The 18,799-nt window shown below is 49.6% G+C and overlaps 1 protein-coding gene across 1 annotated transcript in view; it reads left to right on the top strand.

The window, feature by feature from the left end:
* The window catches only part of LOC144770983 (uncharacterized), a 335,407-nt gene extending 316,950 nt beyond the window's left edge, over positions 1-18,457 (top strand). Inside the window, exons 14-15 of the mRNA XM_078655850.1 lie at positions 8,106-8,210; positions 17,424-18,457. Of these exons, the coding sequence (XP_078511976.1) occupies positions 8,106-8,210; positions 17,424-17,587 (269 nt within the window). The 3' untranslated portion in view covers positions 17,588-18,457. The remainder of the gene's footprint in view (positions 1-8,105; positions 8,211-17,423) is intronic.
* The last annotated feature ends 342 nt before the right edge of the window (positions 18,458-18,799 follow it).

Consider the following 18,799-nt stretch of genomic DNA (forward strand, 5'->3'; position numbering starts at 1 on the left):
CAACTACTCCTTGAGCGATGAGCTCATCAATAATTTTGGATAAGGCTGCTACAGCCTCAAGTGGCAATCTGTACTGTCTGATTCGTGGTAACACTACACCTGGTTTGAGAGTCACACGATAGGGTGTGATTTGCATATAACCTACATCAGTTGGACCTTGCGCCCATAAATGCTGTGGAACATTAGACAGTCTTGAATCAAAATCTCGTAATACATAGTGACCCTTGAAGTCACGTAGGAACAATCGTATTCCCTCTGGGGAACAGCATATAACTGCACCTAACTCTTTCAGTGTTTTGATGCCTAATAGATTTTCTGGACATGATTTAGTAAGTAACAGATCAGTAGTACGGGACAATGGACCTACTTCTAGAGTAACTGGCTTTGAAATCTCATTTACGATAGGTTTTCCTGAAAATCCAAGGGAAACATTTCTTGAGCCTGAGAGCGGAGCCCCTGGAACTTCGGCGTGACTAATTGTGGTCCTACTTGCCCCTGTATCAATTAAGAACTTTCTGTCTTTCCCTAATACTTGACTATGAACATAGGAACCTTCTTGATCTACAGGTATCTCGATGAGAGGCAAGCCTACCTCCCTCTCTAGGCTGTTTCATGAATACTGCTGGTACTCTGGGTACTCAGACTGTGCATACTGGTACATCTGCGATGTAACATGCTGTGTTGCAGCAATAGGCTGCGGAGCTGTAACTGTCTGTGGTGCATTCTGTGGCTGAGCAGTCTGTGAAACTTGCTCTTGTCTAGGCGGACGTGGTCTTTCTTTAGTCTTACCAGTAGCTATGTTGTGTTTCAGAACTGCACACTCATTTATAAAATGACCTGGCTGTTTACAATAATTGCAATTCCCTTTAACGGGAGCTGCAGGATGACTGGCTTGATTCGGACCCCTCTTCTGACTGTCTTGAGGAACAGATTGTGCAACTAGTACTTTCATTTTCGTGTCTTTCATACGTTTTCTTTCGTGTTCTTGCTCTTCCCTGATTCTATTCTGGTGGTACTGGAGCATCTGGAGCATTTGGGACGGGGTATTAGCTTGCCAGGTACTTTCGACTTTCAAAACTCGATTTTTAACTTGCGGGCTTGAATTCTCGACTAATTTAGTAACAAAAAGGTGAGGGTATGACTCACTACTTGTCTTGAGGCCACTATTGATGCTGAAACATTTTTCAAACCTGGAATAAAAATCACTAATATCCTCATCTTGCTTCTGTTTACAGGCTGAGATTGCATCCCAGTCTTCTTTTCTAGTTGTCAATAATCTGGGTAAAACTTGAATTAATAATTCTGGTAATTCTTTGCATTTATCTCCAAGACCGGTACCTGGTACTCGTGCCTTGTCTTCAGCTTCTAGAACTGCCCAATCTATCTTTTTCTCTCCCACCTCCCATTCTTTTTCCTTTAGCTTTTCATACACCCCTGCGGGCAACAGGACCTTTAACATTTTAATGATATCTGGGTAAGTGTATTCTCCCATACGGAGCATGTCTTTTAATTCTCTATGGAACCCTGCTGGATCTTTGTCATGACAGGGAATTAATTTCTTCATGTCGAGGAGTTCCATCTTTGTAATCGGGGTGTAAACAAACACTCGTTGCATTTCCCCGTCCTCTGACTTAACTGGATGCACTTCTCGTAACGGGTTCTGTCTTTCCATGTAAAATGGTTTACTTTCTGGAGGTGAGACATGAACAAAATGCGGGTTCAGAAACGTTCTATATTTGTGGCGCTGTTCTAGAATGACACTAATTAGATCGGTACCTAGACCTCTCCATCTATACTGGAGTAACTCGTTCAGGATATCATGTAACGGACCTGGATCAGAGTGCTGACCCTCATACAGAGTAATGAGGTGCTGGATCATATACATACCCACCAGTCGCTGCTCGGCTGGGGGCAATTTCAGAAACATTTGTGCCACTATTTCGTCTGGAAAAGTGGTAGAATCAGTAATCCATCGGACTGCTGATCGGGCTAGTTCCTGTTCATGCATGGTACTTAACTCACTGTAACCGATTCGTGATTTCAGAATGTGATCGGTAGCTTGGAACACTTGTTCTAGGGAACCTTGTTCTGGTGCTGAATGATGGAAAATTGACTTGTGTTCTAGGCGTAAATGGCGATCTGGAAATCTAGATTTTCCTACATACGCTATTCTGGCGGGATTCTCGTCCTCTACCTCTTCAGGATCAGAGTTACTTTCTTTCTCGCTTACTTGTGCTGCTTTACGTTGTTCGTGTATCTTTATTATTTCTCTACGGATTTTCTTGTACATACTCTCCATGGCACTAATGGTATTGTGCTTACCCTCGGCTATATTATCACTCCACTTTGTCAGGGTTTTCATTTCGGCCGGATCTTTAGACGGGTAATCTTGTTCTCTTATTAGACAGTTAATTAAAAACTTTAATATCATACGCTGGATCTCAGCTTTCCTTTGAGACATGGCATCACTAATACTTTCTGGATCATCCCCTGTACGGATGAAACGATATATTCTGTCTAGATCTTCTTTCATATTGGGTAGGGTGACTAGATACTCGGTCACCCTCCTTACGCGTACTGAATATAAAACCATATTATTCTCGCCTGGGACTGGGTCATAGGCACATTCGCCAAGGGCTTGCCTGATTTCTGCGACAGACTTATTACTCTTGGGAGTACGCTGTGATGCTTGAGCATGTAATTCGAGTGCTGATAAACGCTTGCGTGGCGGCGGGGTTTGAGGAGGACCTCCTCCTGCGGCCCCTAGACTAGAATCGTCGACTGATATTCTTCGTGGTGGAGCGGGAAATTGAAATGCTGGCTGGACCGGGGGTACCGTAGCAGGTACTGCATGGGGTGCCCCGGTGTCTGGAGAAACAGGAAGTGCCTGATTTACTGGGACTGGCGGAGCGCGAACAGGATTTGCATATTCTGGGACTGTGTCGTCCAAATAGGACGAAATAAAAATATCAGCTGCGGTCGGTTTGTGACGTAGCTTGGTCGGAACTAAGGGTGGCGGGAAATTACTGGATGCCTCCGGGGTCGCTTTTGGCAAGCCCTCGGCAAGAAGAGGGTACATACCCTTAATAAGGGCATTCCTCTGTCTGTCTGACTGTTCGGCTTTGACTTGTTCACCTATCTCGATTAATTCTTTTTCTTGGGCTCGCTCTAAGGATTCTCTACTTAATTCTGATTTTCTGATTTCTTTTTCGGTTCTTTTATGAGCTTCTTTGCGCCATAACTCGATGGCATCTTTCTGTGACTGTCTGGCTTTCTTTTTCCATAATGCCTCTTCTACTCGCATGATGCACTCGGCATCCCATGTACCCGATACGGGCCATCTATACTTTTCTTCTAACTGTTTGGTATATTCTACCCATAAATCTAGATACAATATGGCACTTATGCCATGTTTCTGATACATAAAGTGACCTGGACTGTCCCTGGGCGGGACGGGAACTGCTGCTTCCAGCAGACCCTTTCTAGTTTTTAACTGACGTAACTTGGAAAATATGGGCATGACTGAACTGTAATCTAGACACAATACAATACACAATGAACACGATACTTATTCCCCATTCATACCACGACATTAAAATACATAAAAAACATTTAAAATAACAGTTCGAACAGAATACTACCTGGAAATATTGAGAACAGAACACATAAATTTTCTCGAGAACAGAAACTGACTAGAACAGAAACTAGATGCACTGCTGAAACAGTACGAAACTTACCGGTCTCGTAAAGAGACACGTCAGGACCCGCATCCACCGAAGTGGACACTTCGTTTGTGGGACTGTGTACCACCAACCCACAGACCAGAGTCAATTTAATTGACCCTGTCTAGATACCACCCCAGTAACGGTACTCACCGGGCAGCAAGAACGGAAGGCCTCAGACTGGACTGGACGGCTACGACGATGGACGACGAACTTCGGACTTCGGACTTCAGTTACGGGTGGACCTCCGGATACCTCGGACCTTGGACTCTTGGCTTGGGCTCTGGTCGGGACTCGCCGCGTTCCTCCACCGTCTCGTCTGGATGCTGGACCGCCTCCTCCGTCTCCTCCGTGGGCCTGAGGGATACTTGAGCAGAAATATCTGCCACTGCGCAGAAGAGTTCCGTCACGACTACAGAGGGTCAGGGGGTCGGCGTGGCTTCACCGACGCGTGGGGAAAGGGCAAGTCCCTGTTCGGGCGCCATTATGTGGTAAATAAATAAATAATACCCTATTTTTGACTAGACATATATCATAACAGATAGCTCAATAAATAAGAGTCAAGATTCGAGGTAGTAGGAGTTTTTGCAGGTTTAATACAGCATAAGGACAGGAACAGGACAACCTGCATAGGAATAGGATGACAGGGCCCAGCAGCTGCTGGGGCTGGATCTGGGATGAGCGCGCTGACTTTTAATAACAATACATGAGCATATATACATAACATGAACACATAGCATTACATTGCAGTAGGCGTAGCAGTGGGTGGAGCAGTAGGTGTGACGCGTAGCAGTCGCGAAAGATAAGGGGGGAAAAGAGGTGTAACTGGGCGTATACATAGACATGTGATGCAAACGTAACAGAATATGTCATGAATGGGGCGGAAACCATGGAGGGGGCTACCTAAGGAGCCGGGACCTCTAACCTGATGGTGCGCGCAAACTAGCAATGACGTATCACTAGGAGAAGCTGGGGGCTATGAACTCTGTGCTAGGAGCAGAGACTGAAGTCTGGAGGGTCGGAGCGACATGTACCTAAACAGTATCTAGTATCTGATGTTTAGAGAACATGTTGATATAAACTAGAAGTCAGGAGGGGAAAGGCTAACAGACACTAAGACTGGACCATGCATTATTCTACATGTAGTGCGTGTTGAAGAATATTAAATGACCATTAAATGCAGTATTTCTCTAACGTGGAGACGTGAAGGCTAGACAATGACGGAAACTATTGATGCAGTTCAGTAGCTTAGGAATGCAGAGAAGGAGGACTGAACTGATAACTGGAATCATAACATATTCTTGGCAGACTCAGAGACTGAGCCAGGCTGGGCCGGGCACTGCGAGGCAGGAAGTAAGTGAAGGGTCGAGGATACAGGTGGGGGCTGTATCCCTCCTCAGCGAGGCTTCAGGAGACAGGAGCTGAATCTGGTGTCCGGGCCCTTTTGAGGCCTAGAAACGGGGACTTTATAATGGAATAACGTGCACACTGAGAAACGTGGCAACGTAGCTTTACATAGGCCTGATATTCGTATTATTCACGAGGACTGGAAACTGGCATACTAGAGGGGGACACAACTGTAATTGCGTCATTAATCGGACATGGGGAGTACATATGCATATTTAATCATGCACACATAACATATGATGGATGACACGTAGGGACACAGAACATGGCAAAATGTACTTTTCCACATTCCTCTCCTACTTTAGCACAAGCAATTTCGCCCCCCATTGTCCCGCCCCAGTGGGCTCACCATCAGCTGCTCTGTCAGCCCAGGAGTTGTACTAATTGTTACCATCGCCGGGGAGATCACCAAGGCATGCCCAGTATATTCCCCCACAGGGGGGTCTTGCCCATCAGCAGTACCACCATCCGCACTCATTTTATCACAGCCTTCCTTTTCCTGAGCATCGGCACTGCCCCCCGCTTTCAGAACCTCCATTAACTTGATATCTCCCTCCTTACCGCTTCTGGTAAACATCTCTGGAATTGAGGTTGTGGCCAAGCGGTCCTGGCAGATATCTGTTTGCCTTTTTTTTGTTCCCCCGGTGGCGTCTGCACTTTCCGTGGTATTTCTCTCGCTTCTTGCCCCGCTCCTACGTTACCGGCCTTCTTTTTCAGAGTTGCTGCTTGGCGCCAGTAATCGTTTTTGGAGCCATATCACCGCCTTGCAGCGTCTCTGTCTGCCGGCTCCTTGAACTCTGCGAGCTCCACTCGTTCTGCTTCTTCGTTCTCGCTCCGGGTCTTGCTTCCAGCCTTCTCTGCTTACTCTGCCCACCGACACTCGTGGAAAGCCAGCGGCAGAGGGTTGCCCGGGCAAGCGTTACTGCTTGTTTGAAGTAGCACGCCGGTACTCACAAAAACACTCGGCAGGTAAGGGCCACCAGCATCTGAGCTTTTGCTGCTGTTTGTCTGCTAAGAGGTAAATTCTCGGCTGTTTTAACCGACTTTCGGGGTTCTGGACCATGTCCTCACTGCAACACTGCTTCGAGCCACAGCTACGCGGCCGCCATCTTGCTTCCCGGAACCTAAATGACTGTTTCCAAAGATTTTTTTATATGGTCCGAGCTATCCCGTTTTTAATTGATGAAAAACTTAAGTCAATAGAAGCCGTCTTTATGAATTTCCTTTGGCAGTATGGAAAGGTTAGAAGGTCCTTAAAATTCATGTCATTGCCACAGGAAAGGGGTGGCCTAGGGATACCCAATATAAGGTATTATCACTGGTCCTGCTTACTTACTCAAATGGCAATCTTATTTGACCCTGCGGTGAAGGAATCAAATAGCTCCTATAGAAATGATAACTCCCCTACAATATATGAACTAATCTTGGGTAGAGAGGCAATTGGTGTTTTACTGAGGAAAACAGAGAGACGATGCTACAAAAAAAATGAGATATAAGACAAAGGAAGCGATTTGGGGGTCTGGGCGTTAGTGCAGAAATCTTTGAAAATTTCAAGATACAACCACCATACTCCCTTGTGGAACTCGGGGCTGTTCCCTAATCTATCTAGGGATGGTATGTGGAAACACTGGGAGCGACGGGAAATTTTGACAGTGGGGGATATTATGGTTAGGGAAGAGATTAGATGCCTAGATGACCTTCAACAGAGATATCCCCTGCTTGGAAATCAAGACTTTAAGTATGCACAAGTCACTCACACAATCAAACCTAAGAGGCCATGTATCACTCTAGGTAAAAGGTGTGGTATACTGGATTATTTGAGAGGTGGTGGGAGGAGAGTTAAAGGTATTTATGGAATATTAATGGAGGAAATACAGGATGACATGGAAAAAACTGAGGCCTCCTGGGCCACAAAATTAGAAAACCCTGATGTTGATGTGGCTAGAGCACTACTTTTGGATAAAAGACTCTTACGCTCCTCTAACCTTAAAGCGCAACATTTCAAAACGCTTTTTAATTTATATTTTACACCCTCCAAGCTGTACGATAGGGGGAAGAGGGGGGATAACAGATGTCCCCGGTGCTTGGAGGGCCCAGGGGATCTCATACACATGTTCTACCAGTGCGATAAACTCAGAATGATTAAAAAGAGATCGAGGCATTCTGGGGGGGGCTGCTAGGCATTAAGATTAGCCTATCCCCAACATTGATGATCTTAGGCTGCGAAAGTAAGCTGGCTTTAAAGGCTGAGACGGAGGCTCTGGTTTTTATCTCGGTAGCAGTACTTCGCATCCGTATCTCAGCCGCTTGGACGGATACGGAGGCACCATCATTCCTGATGTGGCTGACGAGACTCTTGGGTATGCACAATATAGAGGATGCCCTATATGAGCTAAAGGGTAGAAGAACGCGGGAGATGGGTTTAAAGATATGGGCACCTGTGGATTCATGGAGGACCAACAGGTTGTAGCAGTAATCAACAATTAGGTGCGAAACTGTATAAAGTTGTATATAATGTCCGCTCTCTTATACCCCTCTCCCGGTTACTGTATATTTTCTGTATGTATAACTGTATGACTGTACATATGACCTCTCTCTCTGTTTTTTTAAGGGTTTAATTGATCTTAATTGATTTTAAGGATCTTATCCCCTTTTTAATGACGGATGATATTTGCCGTTTTTTGTATAACGTATTCAATGTATTTAATGGTTTTATACTGTCAATCAATTCTCAATAAAAAAAAAGAAAGCCAACCCAGTAATTCAATGTTCATCCCACTTTCTCTCCTCTTTCTTCACTTCCTTTCTCTCCATTCTCAGTCTCCTCACTCACGTCTCCCTCTAACTGGCCTCTTTGCTTCAATACACCTATTCTGCCTCTCCTTCCCCTCCTTACTTAATGGTCTTTCCTCTGTGGTTGGTTCACTCACTCACGTACTCACTCACTCACTCCCTTCCTTCCCCTTCTCCCTCCAGATAACCCCCAGGTCCAGTGCTTGAAGTCCTACAAGGCACGAGAACACGACGAGCTCTCCTTGGAGAAGGCGGATGTCCTCATGGTGACTCAACAGAGCAAGGACGGTGAGGCCACAGCCAGGCATGCTGGGGGTCTACAATCACAGCAGTGTGCTTGGGCCCCCACATCACTGAAGAGGTTTTGGAATTGTAGCCCTATGCTTTGGGGCATGAGAATGCCGTATGATTCAAGTGTTTTTGGAGTAGTTGCCCTTTGCTTGACCTTGATTGGGGGCCACTCATCCCTGGGGTGATGAAATCAAAGACTTATATACCTGGGTCAAGGGGACATCCTGCATCACTGAGCTGGTTGCAAAAATATAGATGAAAAATAAAATCATACAGTCCTGCATCAGTGAGGTGTTTGCAAAATAATAGCCTCATCCATGAGGTCAACCAAAGGTTGTGCATCCTTGTCCCAGCCTAGGAGGCCTGGGAGGGTCACTCATCAGTGTAGAGTCTGTGGAGTCTCAGCCTAAGTAAGAGGCCAGGGAGGGGCCACTCATCAGTGTAGAGTCTGTGGAGTCCCAGCCTAAGAGGCCAGGGAGGGTCACTCATCAGTGTAGAGTCTGTGGTGTCTAAGTAAGAGGCCAGGGAGGGGCCACTCATCAGTGTAGAGTCGGTGGAGTCCCAGCCTAAGTAAGAGGCCAGGGAGGGGTCACTCAACAGTGTAGAGTCTGTGGAGTCCCAGCCTAAGTAAGAGGCCAGGGAGGGTCACTCATCAGTGTAGAGTCTGTGGAGTCCCAGCCTAAGAGGCCAGGGAGGGTCACTCATCAGTGTAGAGTCTGTGGAGTCGTAGCCTACGTAAGAGGCCAGGGAGGGGCCACTCATCAGTGTAGAGTCTGTGGAGTCCTAGCCTAAGTAAGAGGCCAGGGAGGGTCACTCATCAGTGTAGAGTCTGTGGAGTCGTAGCCTACGTAAGAGGCCAGGGAGGGGCCACTCATCAGTGTAGAGTCGGTGGAGTCCTAGCCTAAGTAAGAGGCCAGGGAGGGGTCACTCATCAGTGTAGAGTCTGTGGAGTCCTAGCCTAAGTAAGAGGCCAGGGAGGGGTCACTCATCAGTGTAGAGTCTGTGGAGTCCCAGCCTAAGTAAGAGGCCAGGGAGGGGTCACTCATCAGTGTAGAGTCTGTGGAGTCCCAGCCTAAGAGGCCAGGGAGGGGTCACTCATCAGTGTAGAGTCTGTGGAGTCCTAGCCTAGGAGGCCAGGGAGGGGTCACTCATCAGTGTAGAGTCGGTGGAGTCCTAGCCTAAGTAGGAGGCCAGGGAGGGGTCACTCATCAGTGTAGAGTCTGTGGAGTCCTAGCCTAAGAGGCCAGGGAGGGGTCACTCATCAGTGTAGAGTCGGTGGAGTCCTAGCCTAAGTAGAGGCCAGGGAGGGGTCACTCATCAGTGTAGAGTCTGTGGAGTCTCAGCCTAAGTAAGAGGCCAGGGAGGGGCCACTCATCAGTGTAGAGTCGGTGGAGTCCTAGCCTAAGTAGGAGGCCAGGGAGGGGTCACTCATCAGTGTAGAGTCTGTGGAGTCCTAGCCTGAGTAAGAGGCCAGGGAGGGCCACTCATCAGTGTAGAGTCTGTGGAGTCCTAGCCTAAGTAGGAGGCCAGGGAGGGCCACTCATCAGTGTAGAGTCTGTGGAGTCCCAGCCTAAGAGGCCGGAGAGGGGCCACTCATCAGTGTAGAGTCTGTGGAGTCCTAGCCTAAGTAGGAGGCCAGGGAGGGCCACTCATCAGTGTAGAGTCTGTGGTGTCCCAGCCTAAGTAAGAGGCCAGCGAGGGCCACTCATCAGTGTAGAGACTGTGGAGTCCCAGCCTAAGTAAGAGGCCAGGGAGGGTCACTCATCAGTGTGGAGTCTGTGGAGTCCTAGCCTAAGTAAGAGGCCGGGGGGGGGCACTTATCAGTGTAGAGTCAGTGGAGTCCTAGCCTAAGTAGGAGGCCAGGGAGGGGTCACTCATCAGTGTAGTCTGTGGAGTCCTAGCCTAAGAGGCCAGGGAGGGGCCACTCATCAGTGTAGAGTCTGTGGAGTCCTAGCCTAAGTAAGAGGCCAGTGAGGGCCACTCATCAGTGTAGAGTCTGTGGAGTCCTAGCCTAAGTAAGAGGCCAGTGAGGGCCACTCATCAGTGTAGAGTCTGTGGAGTCCTAGCCTAAGTAAGAGGCCAGGGAGGGGCCACTCATCAGTGTAGAGTCGGTGGAGTCCAAGCCTAAGTAAGAGGCCAGTGAGGGCCACTCATCAGTGTAGAGTCTGTGGAGTCCTAGCCTAAGTAGGAGGCCAGGGAGGGGTCACTCATCAGTGTAGAGTCTGTGGAGTCCCAGCCTAAGTAAGAGGCCAGTGAGGGCCACTCATCAGTGTAGAGTCGGTGGAGTCCCAGCCTAAGTAAGAGGCCAGGGAGGGGCCACTCATCAGTGTAGAGTCGGTGGAGTCCAAGCCTAAGTAGGAGGCCAGGGAGGGGCCACTCATCAGTGTAGAGTCTGTGGAGTCCTAGCCTAAGAGGCCAGGGAGGGGCCACTCATCAGTGTAGAGTCCGTGGAGTCCCAGCCTAAGTAAGAGGTCAAGGAGGGTCACTCATCAGTGTAGAGACTGTGGAGTCCCAGCCTAAGTAAGAGGCCAGGGAGGGTCACTCATCAGTGTGGAGTCTGTGGAGTCCTAGCCTAAGTAAGAGGCCGGGGGGGGGGGGCACTCATCATTGTAGAGTCTGTGGAGTCCTAGCCTAAGTAAGAGGCCAGTGAGGGGTCACTCATCGTTGTAGAGTCTGTGGAGTCCTAGCCTAAGAGGCCAGGGAGGGACCACTCATCAGTGTAGAATCTGTGGAGTCCCGGCCTGAGTAAGAGGCCAGGGAGGGGCCACTCATCGTTGTAGAGTCTGTGGAGTCCTAGCCTAAGATGCCAGTGAGGGTTACTCATCAGTGTAGTCTGTGGAGCCTCAGCCTGAGTAAGAGGCCGGGGAGGGGCCACTCATCAGTGTAGAGTCAGTGGAGTCCTAGCCTAAGTAAGAGGCCCGGGAGGGGCCACTCATCAGTGTAGAGTCTGTGGAGTCCTAGCCTAAGTAGGAGGCCAGGGAGGGGTCACTCATCAGTGTAGAGTCTGTGGAGTCCTAGCCTAAGTAAGAGGCCAGGGAGGGGTCGCTCATCAGTATAGAGTCCGTGGAGTCCTAGCCTAAGTAAGAGGCCAGGGAGGGGTCACTCATCAGTGTAGAGTCTGTGGAGTCCTAGCCTCAGTAAGAGGCCAGGGAGGGGTCACTCATCAGTGTAGAGTCTGTGGAGTCCTAGCCTAAGAGGCCAGGGAGGGGTCACTCATCAGTGTAGAGTCTGTGGAGTCCTAGCCCAAGTAGGAGGCCAGGGAGGGGTCACTCATCAGTATAGAGTCTGTGGAGTCCCAGCCTAAGAGACCAGGGAGGGGCCACTCATCAGTGTGGAGTCTGTGGAGTCCCAGCCTAAGTAAGAGGCCAGGGAGGGGTCACTCATCAGTGTAGAGTCTGTGGAGTCCTAGCCTAAGTAAGAGGCCAGGGAGGGTCACTCATCAGTGTAGAGTCTGTGGAGTCCCAGCCTAAGTAGGAGGCCAGGGAGGGTCACTCATCAGTGTAGAGTCTGTGGAGTCCCAGCCTAAGTAGGAGGCCAGGGAGGGTCACTCATCAGTGTAGAGTCTGTGGAGTCCTAGCCTGAGTAAGAGGCCAGGGAGGGGTCACTCATCAGTGTAGAGTCTGTGGAGTCCCAGCCTAAGTAGGAGGCCAGGGAGGGTCACTCATCAGTGTAGAGTCTGTGGAGTCGTAGCCTACGTAAGAGGCCAGGGAGGGGTCACTCATCAGTGTAGAGTCTGTGGAGTCCTAGCCTAAGTAGGAGGCCAGGGAGGGGTCACTCATCAGTATAGAGTCTGCGGAGTCCCAGCCTAAGAGGCCAGGGAGGGGTCACTCATAAGAATAGAGTCTGTGGAGTCCCAGCATAAGAGGCCAGGGAGGGGCCACTCATCAGTGTAGAGACTGTGGAGTCCCAGCCTAAGTAAGAGGCCAGGGAGGGTCACTCATCAGTATAGAGTCTGTGGAGTCCCAGCCTAAGAGGCCAGGGAGGGGCCACTTATCAGTGTAGAGTCTGTGGAGTCCTAGCCTAAGAGGCCAGTGAGGGGTCACTCATCAGTGTAGAGTCTGTGGAGTCCTAGCCTAAGAGGCCAGGGAGTGGTCACTCATCAGTGTAGAGACTGTGGAGTCCCAGCCTAAGTAGGAGGCCAGGGAGGGGTCGCTCATCAGTATAGAGTCCGTGGAGTCCCAGCCTAAGATGCCAGGGAGGGTCACTCATCAGTGTAGAGACCGTGGAGTCCCAGCCTGAGTAAGAGGCCAGGGAGGGGTCACTCATCAGTGTAGAGACCGTGGAGTCCCAGCCTAAGTAAGAGGCCAGGGAGGGCCACTCATCAGTGTAGAGTCTGTGGAGTCCTAGCCTAAGAGGCCAGGGAGTGGTCACTCATCAGTATAGAGTCTGTGGAGTCCCAGCCTAAGAGGCCAGGGAGGGGCCACTCATCAGTGTAGAGTCTGTGGAGTCCTAGCCTAAGAGGCCAGTGAGGGGTCACTCATCAGTGTAGAGTCTGTGGAGTCCTAGCCTAAGAGGCCAGGGAGTGGTCACTCATCAGTGTAGAGACTGTGGAGTCCCAGCCTAAGTAAGAGGCCAGGGAGGGGTCACTCATCAGTGTAGAGTCGGTGGGGTCCTAGCCTCAGTAGGAGGCCATGGAGGGTCACTCATCAGTGTGGAGTCTGTGGAGTCCTAGCCTAAGTGAGAGGCCAGGGAGGGGTCACTCATCAGTGTAGAGACCGTGGAGTCTTAGCCTCAGTACGAGGTCAAGGAGGGGTCACTCATCAGTGTAGAGTCTGTGAAGTCCCAGCCGAAGTAAGAGGCCAGTGAGAGTCACTCATCAGTGTAGAGTCTGTGGAGTCCTAGCCTAAGTAAGAGGCCGGTGGGGTCACTCATCAGTGTAGAGTCTGTGGAGTCCTAGCCTAAGTAAGAGGCCAGGGAGGGTCACTCATCAGTGTAGAGTCTGTGCAGTCCTAGCCTAAGTAAGAGGTTGGGGGGGGGCACTCATTGTTGTAGAGTCTGTGGAGTCCTAGCCTAAGTAAGAGGCCAGGGAGGGGTCACTCATCAGTGTAGAGTCCGTGGAGTCCTAGCCTAAGAGGCCAGGGAGGGGCCACTCATCAGTGTAGAGTCTGTGGAGTCCTAGCCTAAGTAGGAGGCCAGTGAGGGGTCACTCATCAGTGTTGAGTCTGTGGAGTCCTAGCCTGAGTAAGAGGCCAGGGAGGGGTCACTCATCAGTGTAGAGTCTGTGGAGTCCTAGCCTAAGTAGGAGGCCAGGGAGGGCCACTCATCAGTGTAGATTCTGTGGAGTCCTAGCCTAAGTAAGAGGCCAGGGAGGGTCACTCATCAGTGTAGAGTCTGTGGAGTCCCAGCCTAAGAGGCCAGGGAGGGTCACTCATCAGTGTAGAGTCTGTGGAGTCTCAGCCTAAGTAAGAGGCCAGGGAGGGTCACTCATCAGTGTAGAGTCTGTGGAGTCCCAGCCTAAGAGGCCAGGGAGGGTCACTCATCAGTGTAGAGTCTGTGGAGTCTCAGCCTAAGTAAGAGGCCAGGGAGGGGCCACTCATCAGTGTGGAGTCCTAGCCTAAGTAAGAGGCCAGGGAGGGGCCACTCATCAGTGTAGAGTCGGTGGAGTCCTAGCCTAAGTAGGAGGCCAGGGAGGGGTCACTCATCGTTGTAGAGTCTGTGGAGTCCTAGCCTGAGTAGGAGGTCAAAGAGGGGTCACTCATCAGTGTAGAGTCTGTGGAGTCCCAGCCTACGTAAGAGGCCAGGGAGGGTCACTCATCAGTGTGGAGTCTGTGGAGTCCCAGCCTAAGTAGGAGGTCAAGGAGGGGTCACTCATCAGTGTAGAGTCTGTGGAGTCCCAGCCTAAGTAAGAGGCCAGGGAGGGTCACTCATCAGTGTAGAGTTTGTGGAGTCCTAGCCTAAGTAAGAGGCCAGGGATTCATACGGACACAGGCATTCAGATGTATGTGGAGTAATTAGCCTATGAAGAAGGACAGAGGGTTATGTAGGTATTTGTGGAATCATGAGCCTATGAATGAGGATACAGGGTCTTGCAGATCCGTGTGAGGTCATCAGCCTATGCAAGAGGATGAAGGGCCATGTGGATGTCTGTGGAATAATCAGCCTGAGCATAAGGATACAAGGTTATTCCAATCTTTGTGGAATACTTTGCCTATGAATAAGGTCAATAGTCACTCAGATATCTGCGGCATCAGCCTGGGCTTAAGGACAGCTGTCATGTGGATGTTGTGGAATCATTGGCCAATGCAAGCGGACTTTGGGTCTGTGGGTGTTTGTGGAATCAGCCTGTGCATAAGGGCATAGGGTCACACAACACTAACGTGTTTACAGAACCAAAGCCCTATGGATGATGGTGTGAGTGAGAGCAGAGCACTCTAGTCTTGATGAACTCAGAACCCTCTGCATGAGGTCGGGGACACTGAATGGCCGTGCATCACTAAGGTCTTTGTGCCGTCTGTGCCATGTACTCGGGTTCATTGGGTTCCCATCACTGAGGTGCCTCGCGCCAACGTCTTATGGAAGTGGTATCTGAAATCTCAACCCCATGAAAGAAGGTGTTGAGGAATCAAGCCATTCTCTGGTGTCAATAGTATCACAGCTCTAGGCACGCAGTCCCACTGTAGCTTGTGAAATGATAGCTCCATGCAGGAGTTAACTGTGTCGCGCATCACTGGGTGTTCCTGGCATCATAACCCTGTGCATGGGTTCAGTGAAGGGCTGTGGATCACTGGGTGTTGATGGAACCCAAGCCCTGTGCTTGAGCCAGTGGTGATGGTTACAAGGAGGTTGATGACCTCTTTAGCCCTTGCATAAGGACACGGGCTGATGCATCACTAAAGGGCCTGCAGAATCATAGTGCTATGGATTAGGTCATTGAGAGAGGGCACAACCCAATGGAATCATAACCCTATCCATGAGCTCAGGGACAGGTGAAGCATCACTGGGTGCGTCTGGAATTACTCTTCTGTGCTTGAAGTCACTGGTTCCCCATCACTGATGTGTGTGAAATTACAGCCCTATGCAAGAAGTCCAACAGGAATTCTTTATCCACTGGGGTGTTTATGCGGTTATAGACCTATGCATGACGTCAAAGAGGAGTCGAACATTACTGAGGTTTTAATGAATCTCATTCCTAGGCATGAGAACATGGGGTCACGCATTACATAGTGCTGGAGGGGGTCTTGATTTACTGGGGTGACTGCAGTCCTAACCCAGTCTATGAAGTCATTGAAGGATCAGGTGTCACTGGGGTGCTTGCCGAATGATAGTTGTATACATGTGGTGAGCGAGACACATTGTTGAGATGTTTGTGGAATCACTCCCGTGTGCGTGAGGTCATTGACTTATTACAGGGTGTTTGCGGAACCAAAGCCCTAAGCATAATGCAGTTGGGGGTCATGCATCCCTGAGGTGTTTCTGAAATCACAGCCCTATGCATGAGGGTTAGTGAATAGTTTGGACACAACTGAAGTAGTGATCATGGAATTACAGCCCTCTTCTTGAGGTCTGAGGGGTTATGTATCCCATGGGGGCTTTGGAGTCACATCCCTGCACATCAAGTAAGTGGATCATGCATCAATGGAGAGTTTGTGTGGGGTCACGTCTCACAGGTGTGTTTTATTCAAAGGCCTATTAATGAGGACGCAGTGCCATGCATTTGTGGGGTGTTTGTGGAATCCTAGTCCTCTGTGTTCATGCAATCACAAACCTAAGCATAACGCCAGGGGTGTGAAGTTTCAAACATACAGTGTGTTTCAGGAGCATAACTCCAATTCATGAGGCGAGAGATGGTTCAAGCTTTATTAGGGCATTTCTGGAGTCACAGCCCTGTTTGTGTAGTCTTGAGCCAGTGCATGGGACCTTTGAAGGGTCTTGTAGAGTCATGGCCTGATGCATGAGGTTGTCAAGGGGTCTTGTGTAGTTATGGCCCAATGCGTGATGTCATCCAGGGGTCTTTTGGAGTCATGGCGTGCTGCAGGAGGCCAGTAAGGGCCAACAGACTTCCCAAAGCCAAGGGTCAAAATGCACTTGAGCTCACTTTGCTCCACAGGCTGTATGATTGCATAGATGACAGGTAGTCATCTTCTAAATGCCTGCCCCCTCTCTCAAACAATAACCCATTATTTGAGGAATAAGTGACTGCAATCTTCTACACACTTCTGAGGAAGCTGACTGCCCCAGACAGAGAGGTGTCTCTGCCAGTCTGTCTCTCGATTCATCGCAAGGGAGGGCTCAGCAGCCCCTGATGCCCTGGGATTGTGAACTCGTACTAAGGGGCTGATTACGGTTTCGGGTGGAAAGCCTCCTTCACACAGTTGGAATCCCCTTGACCGTGTCGTAGCCCTTCCGACCAACTCGGTCGGTTTACACTCCGCCCGACTGATTACGATGTATGCGGTCGGAAGGTAAACAACACAGTCATTCCGAATCGGTTTTACCGGCTCTTGGCGGATTCCTGTCAGTCGGAACTGCATCGTACATCCCAATGGACAGCGTTTTCGACCTCGAGATTACAATGTCTATTTACAACTGCCTTTCCGCGTCGGCCTTTCCGACACAAAATGGCTGTCAGAAAGTGACTTTGGGGACCCCTAGCTGGGCAATCTCATCCTCCTGTTGGGGACAGAGGGGGTACGTAAGGGACACCCCTGTAAAACCCTGGGGTGCCCACGACAGGGTGCAGGGTTTTACACACACACCATTGCCCCATAGGAGCCTAAGTTGTTGGGAGGAACACAATCTCCCTTAGGAAACAATGGGAATCCGACCGAACAGTGTTTGGTCGCATCATAATCGGGCAGGCAGAACTGTCGACCTCAAGTCGGTCAGTACCGATTTCGAGTCGTTGTCAGGCGGGCAGTTTCCACCTGACATCTTAATCGGCCCCGAAGTCTACTCAACCATGGCCCATCAATGTTTTCAGGAATGCGAACTACCCACTGTTCGAATTCTCGCACTTGATTTTATCTACTCTCTTCTCTTCAGTTTGCTGCCTCTTAGGCTCTTATTCTAATGTGACTCTCTTTTTTTAGTGTTTGAATGGCCGTGTGTGTGGTCTCCCTGATTGTTCTTGAGTATGTCCGAGTTCCCATTCTGTGGTTCGCCATCTGAGAGTTTGAGACTGTCACAGAGTTACTATAGGGGTTATGACTGGGTATGTCTTCTCTGTCTGTCTCATGCATTAACCCATCTCCATTTGCCCTCGTCCCACAGGTTGGATGGAGGGTACGCGCCTCTCTGACGGCGAGCACGGCTGGTTCCCCGTCGAGAATGTGGAAGACATTTCCAACAAGCATGTGCGCCTGCGAAACTTGAAGGAGGAGCAACGTGTCCAGCATGCCCGAGCCAAGCTAATACCACCTCACCATCAGAGATAACAGCTATTACCTGCCCCATTAAATGCACAAGGGATGTCCAGGGATGGCGCCTAAGTACTGTTGGGTGGGAATAGGGCGATCACTCCAAGACTTTAGCTGTTGGTTGAGCTCTGGGGCCTTGGGGTCTCTGTTATGCTGCTTGCAGGCACTAGCACAATGTTGTTCAGACATTTAGTCTCAGATGGTCACTAGTTTTGGACTTTGAGGGGTCTGTGTATCAGTAGGGATGCTGCTTGTGTTCTGAGATGGCCGCGCTCCCGTCTGATGACTCGATGCTTAATACACACATGGCCTCTGAAGGTAAGTTTTCAATGGTGAACTATCCATGCCTCTGAGGTGCTGCTGGTTGTCTTCTGAAGTCTCACACCTGGGCACTGACCCCAACCAGGAGAGACGTCTCGCCTCTAACGGACACTAAACCCACAGGGCTAGTGATCTTATCTTCTGCAATGACTCTTACTCTCTGGAATGGCTTTTCTGTCCTTGAGGAGCAATATTTGCAGAACAAGCAAACAGAGGTAGCATGTGACTTTGTGACATTCAGCGGCATAGAGGCAGTCATTGTGCTCTGGGTGCATTGCACAGGAAGACTTCATTCATGGCTTGTGATCAAAATAGCGTTTACATGCACTGACGTCAACACTTCCTCTGGCGCGGCCTCCATTCGATAGTCCCCTCCCCCCACGCACCCTCGCAAGAAACCAAAGATAAAGGGACCACATCTCACCCAAAGATAGTGGCCTCTTCACCAATAATGGACTTTGTATATACATTTATGTGATGTAAGCATTAAAGAATGTTCATGTGAAATTACTTTTCATACACTGAGGTATGAGTGTCAATAAATGACCATTAAAGTAAGACTTGGGTATAGCAGGATGCACAGATTCCCTTTTTGTGAATCTCGACTGACCCTCCATGAAAAGCATTGTCAAGAGGGTTGCTGAAGAAGCGTTGTTGCCGTCAGTCCTGTTTCCAATCTCTAGCTCATACCATGCTGCACGTTGAGTAAGTGTACACATATTCGGTTTCAGGCTTCACAAACTGCACTTGTGCACTAACTTACTCCTTTGTAGTAAGTCCAGTACTACGCATGGCCAACCACTGGTACTGTGACGCCTTCCCATACAACATAATGCAGGTAGGGACTTAAAATAAAACCCATTGGACAAATAATACACTTCCGCAAACAGCAGCTCCTCGACGCCACAC

This window comes from Lissotriton helveticus, chromosome 7 (genome assembly GCF_964261635.1).
Source record: "Lissotriton helveticus chromosome 7, aLisHel1.1, whole genome shotgun sequence".
NCBI classification, from domain to species: Eukaryota; Metazoa; Chordata; class Amphibia; order Caudata; family Salamandridae; genus Lissotriton; species Lissotriton helveticus.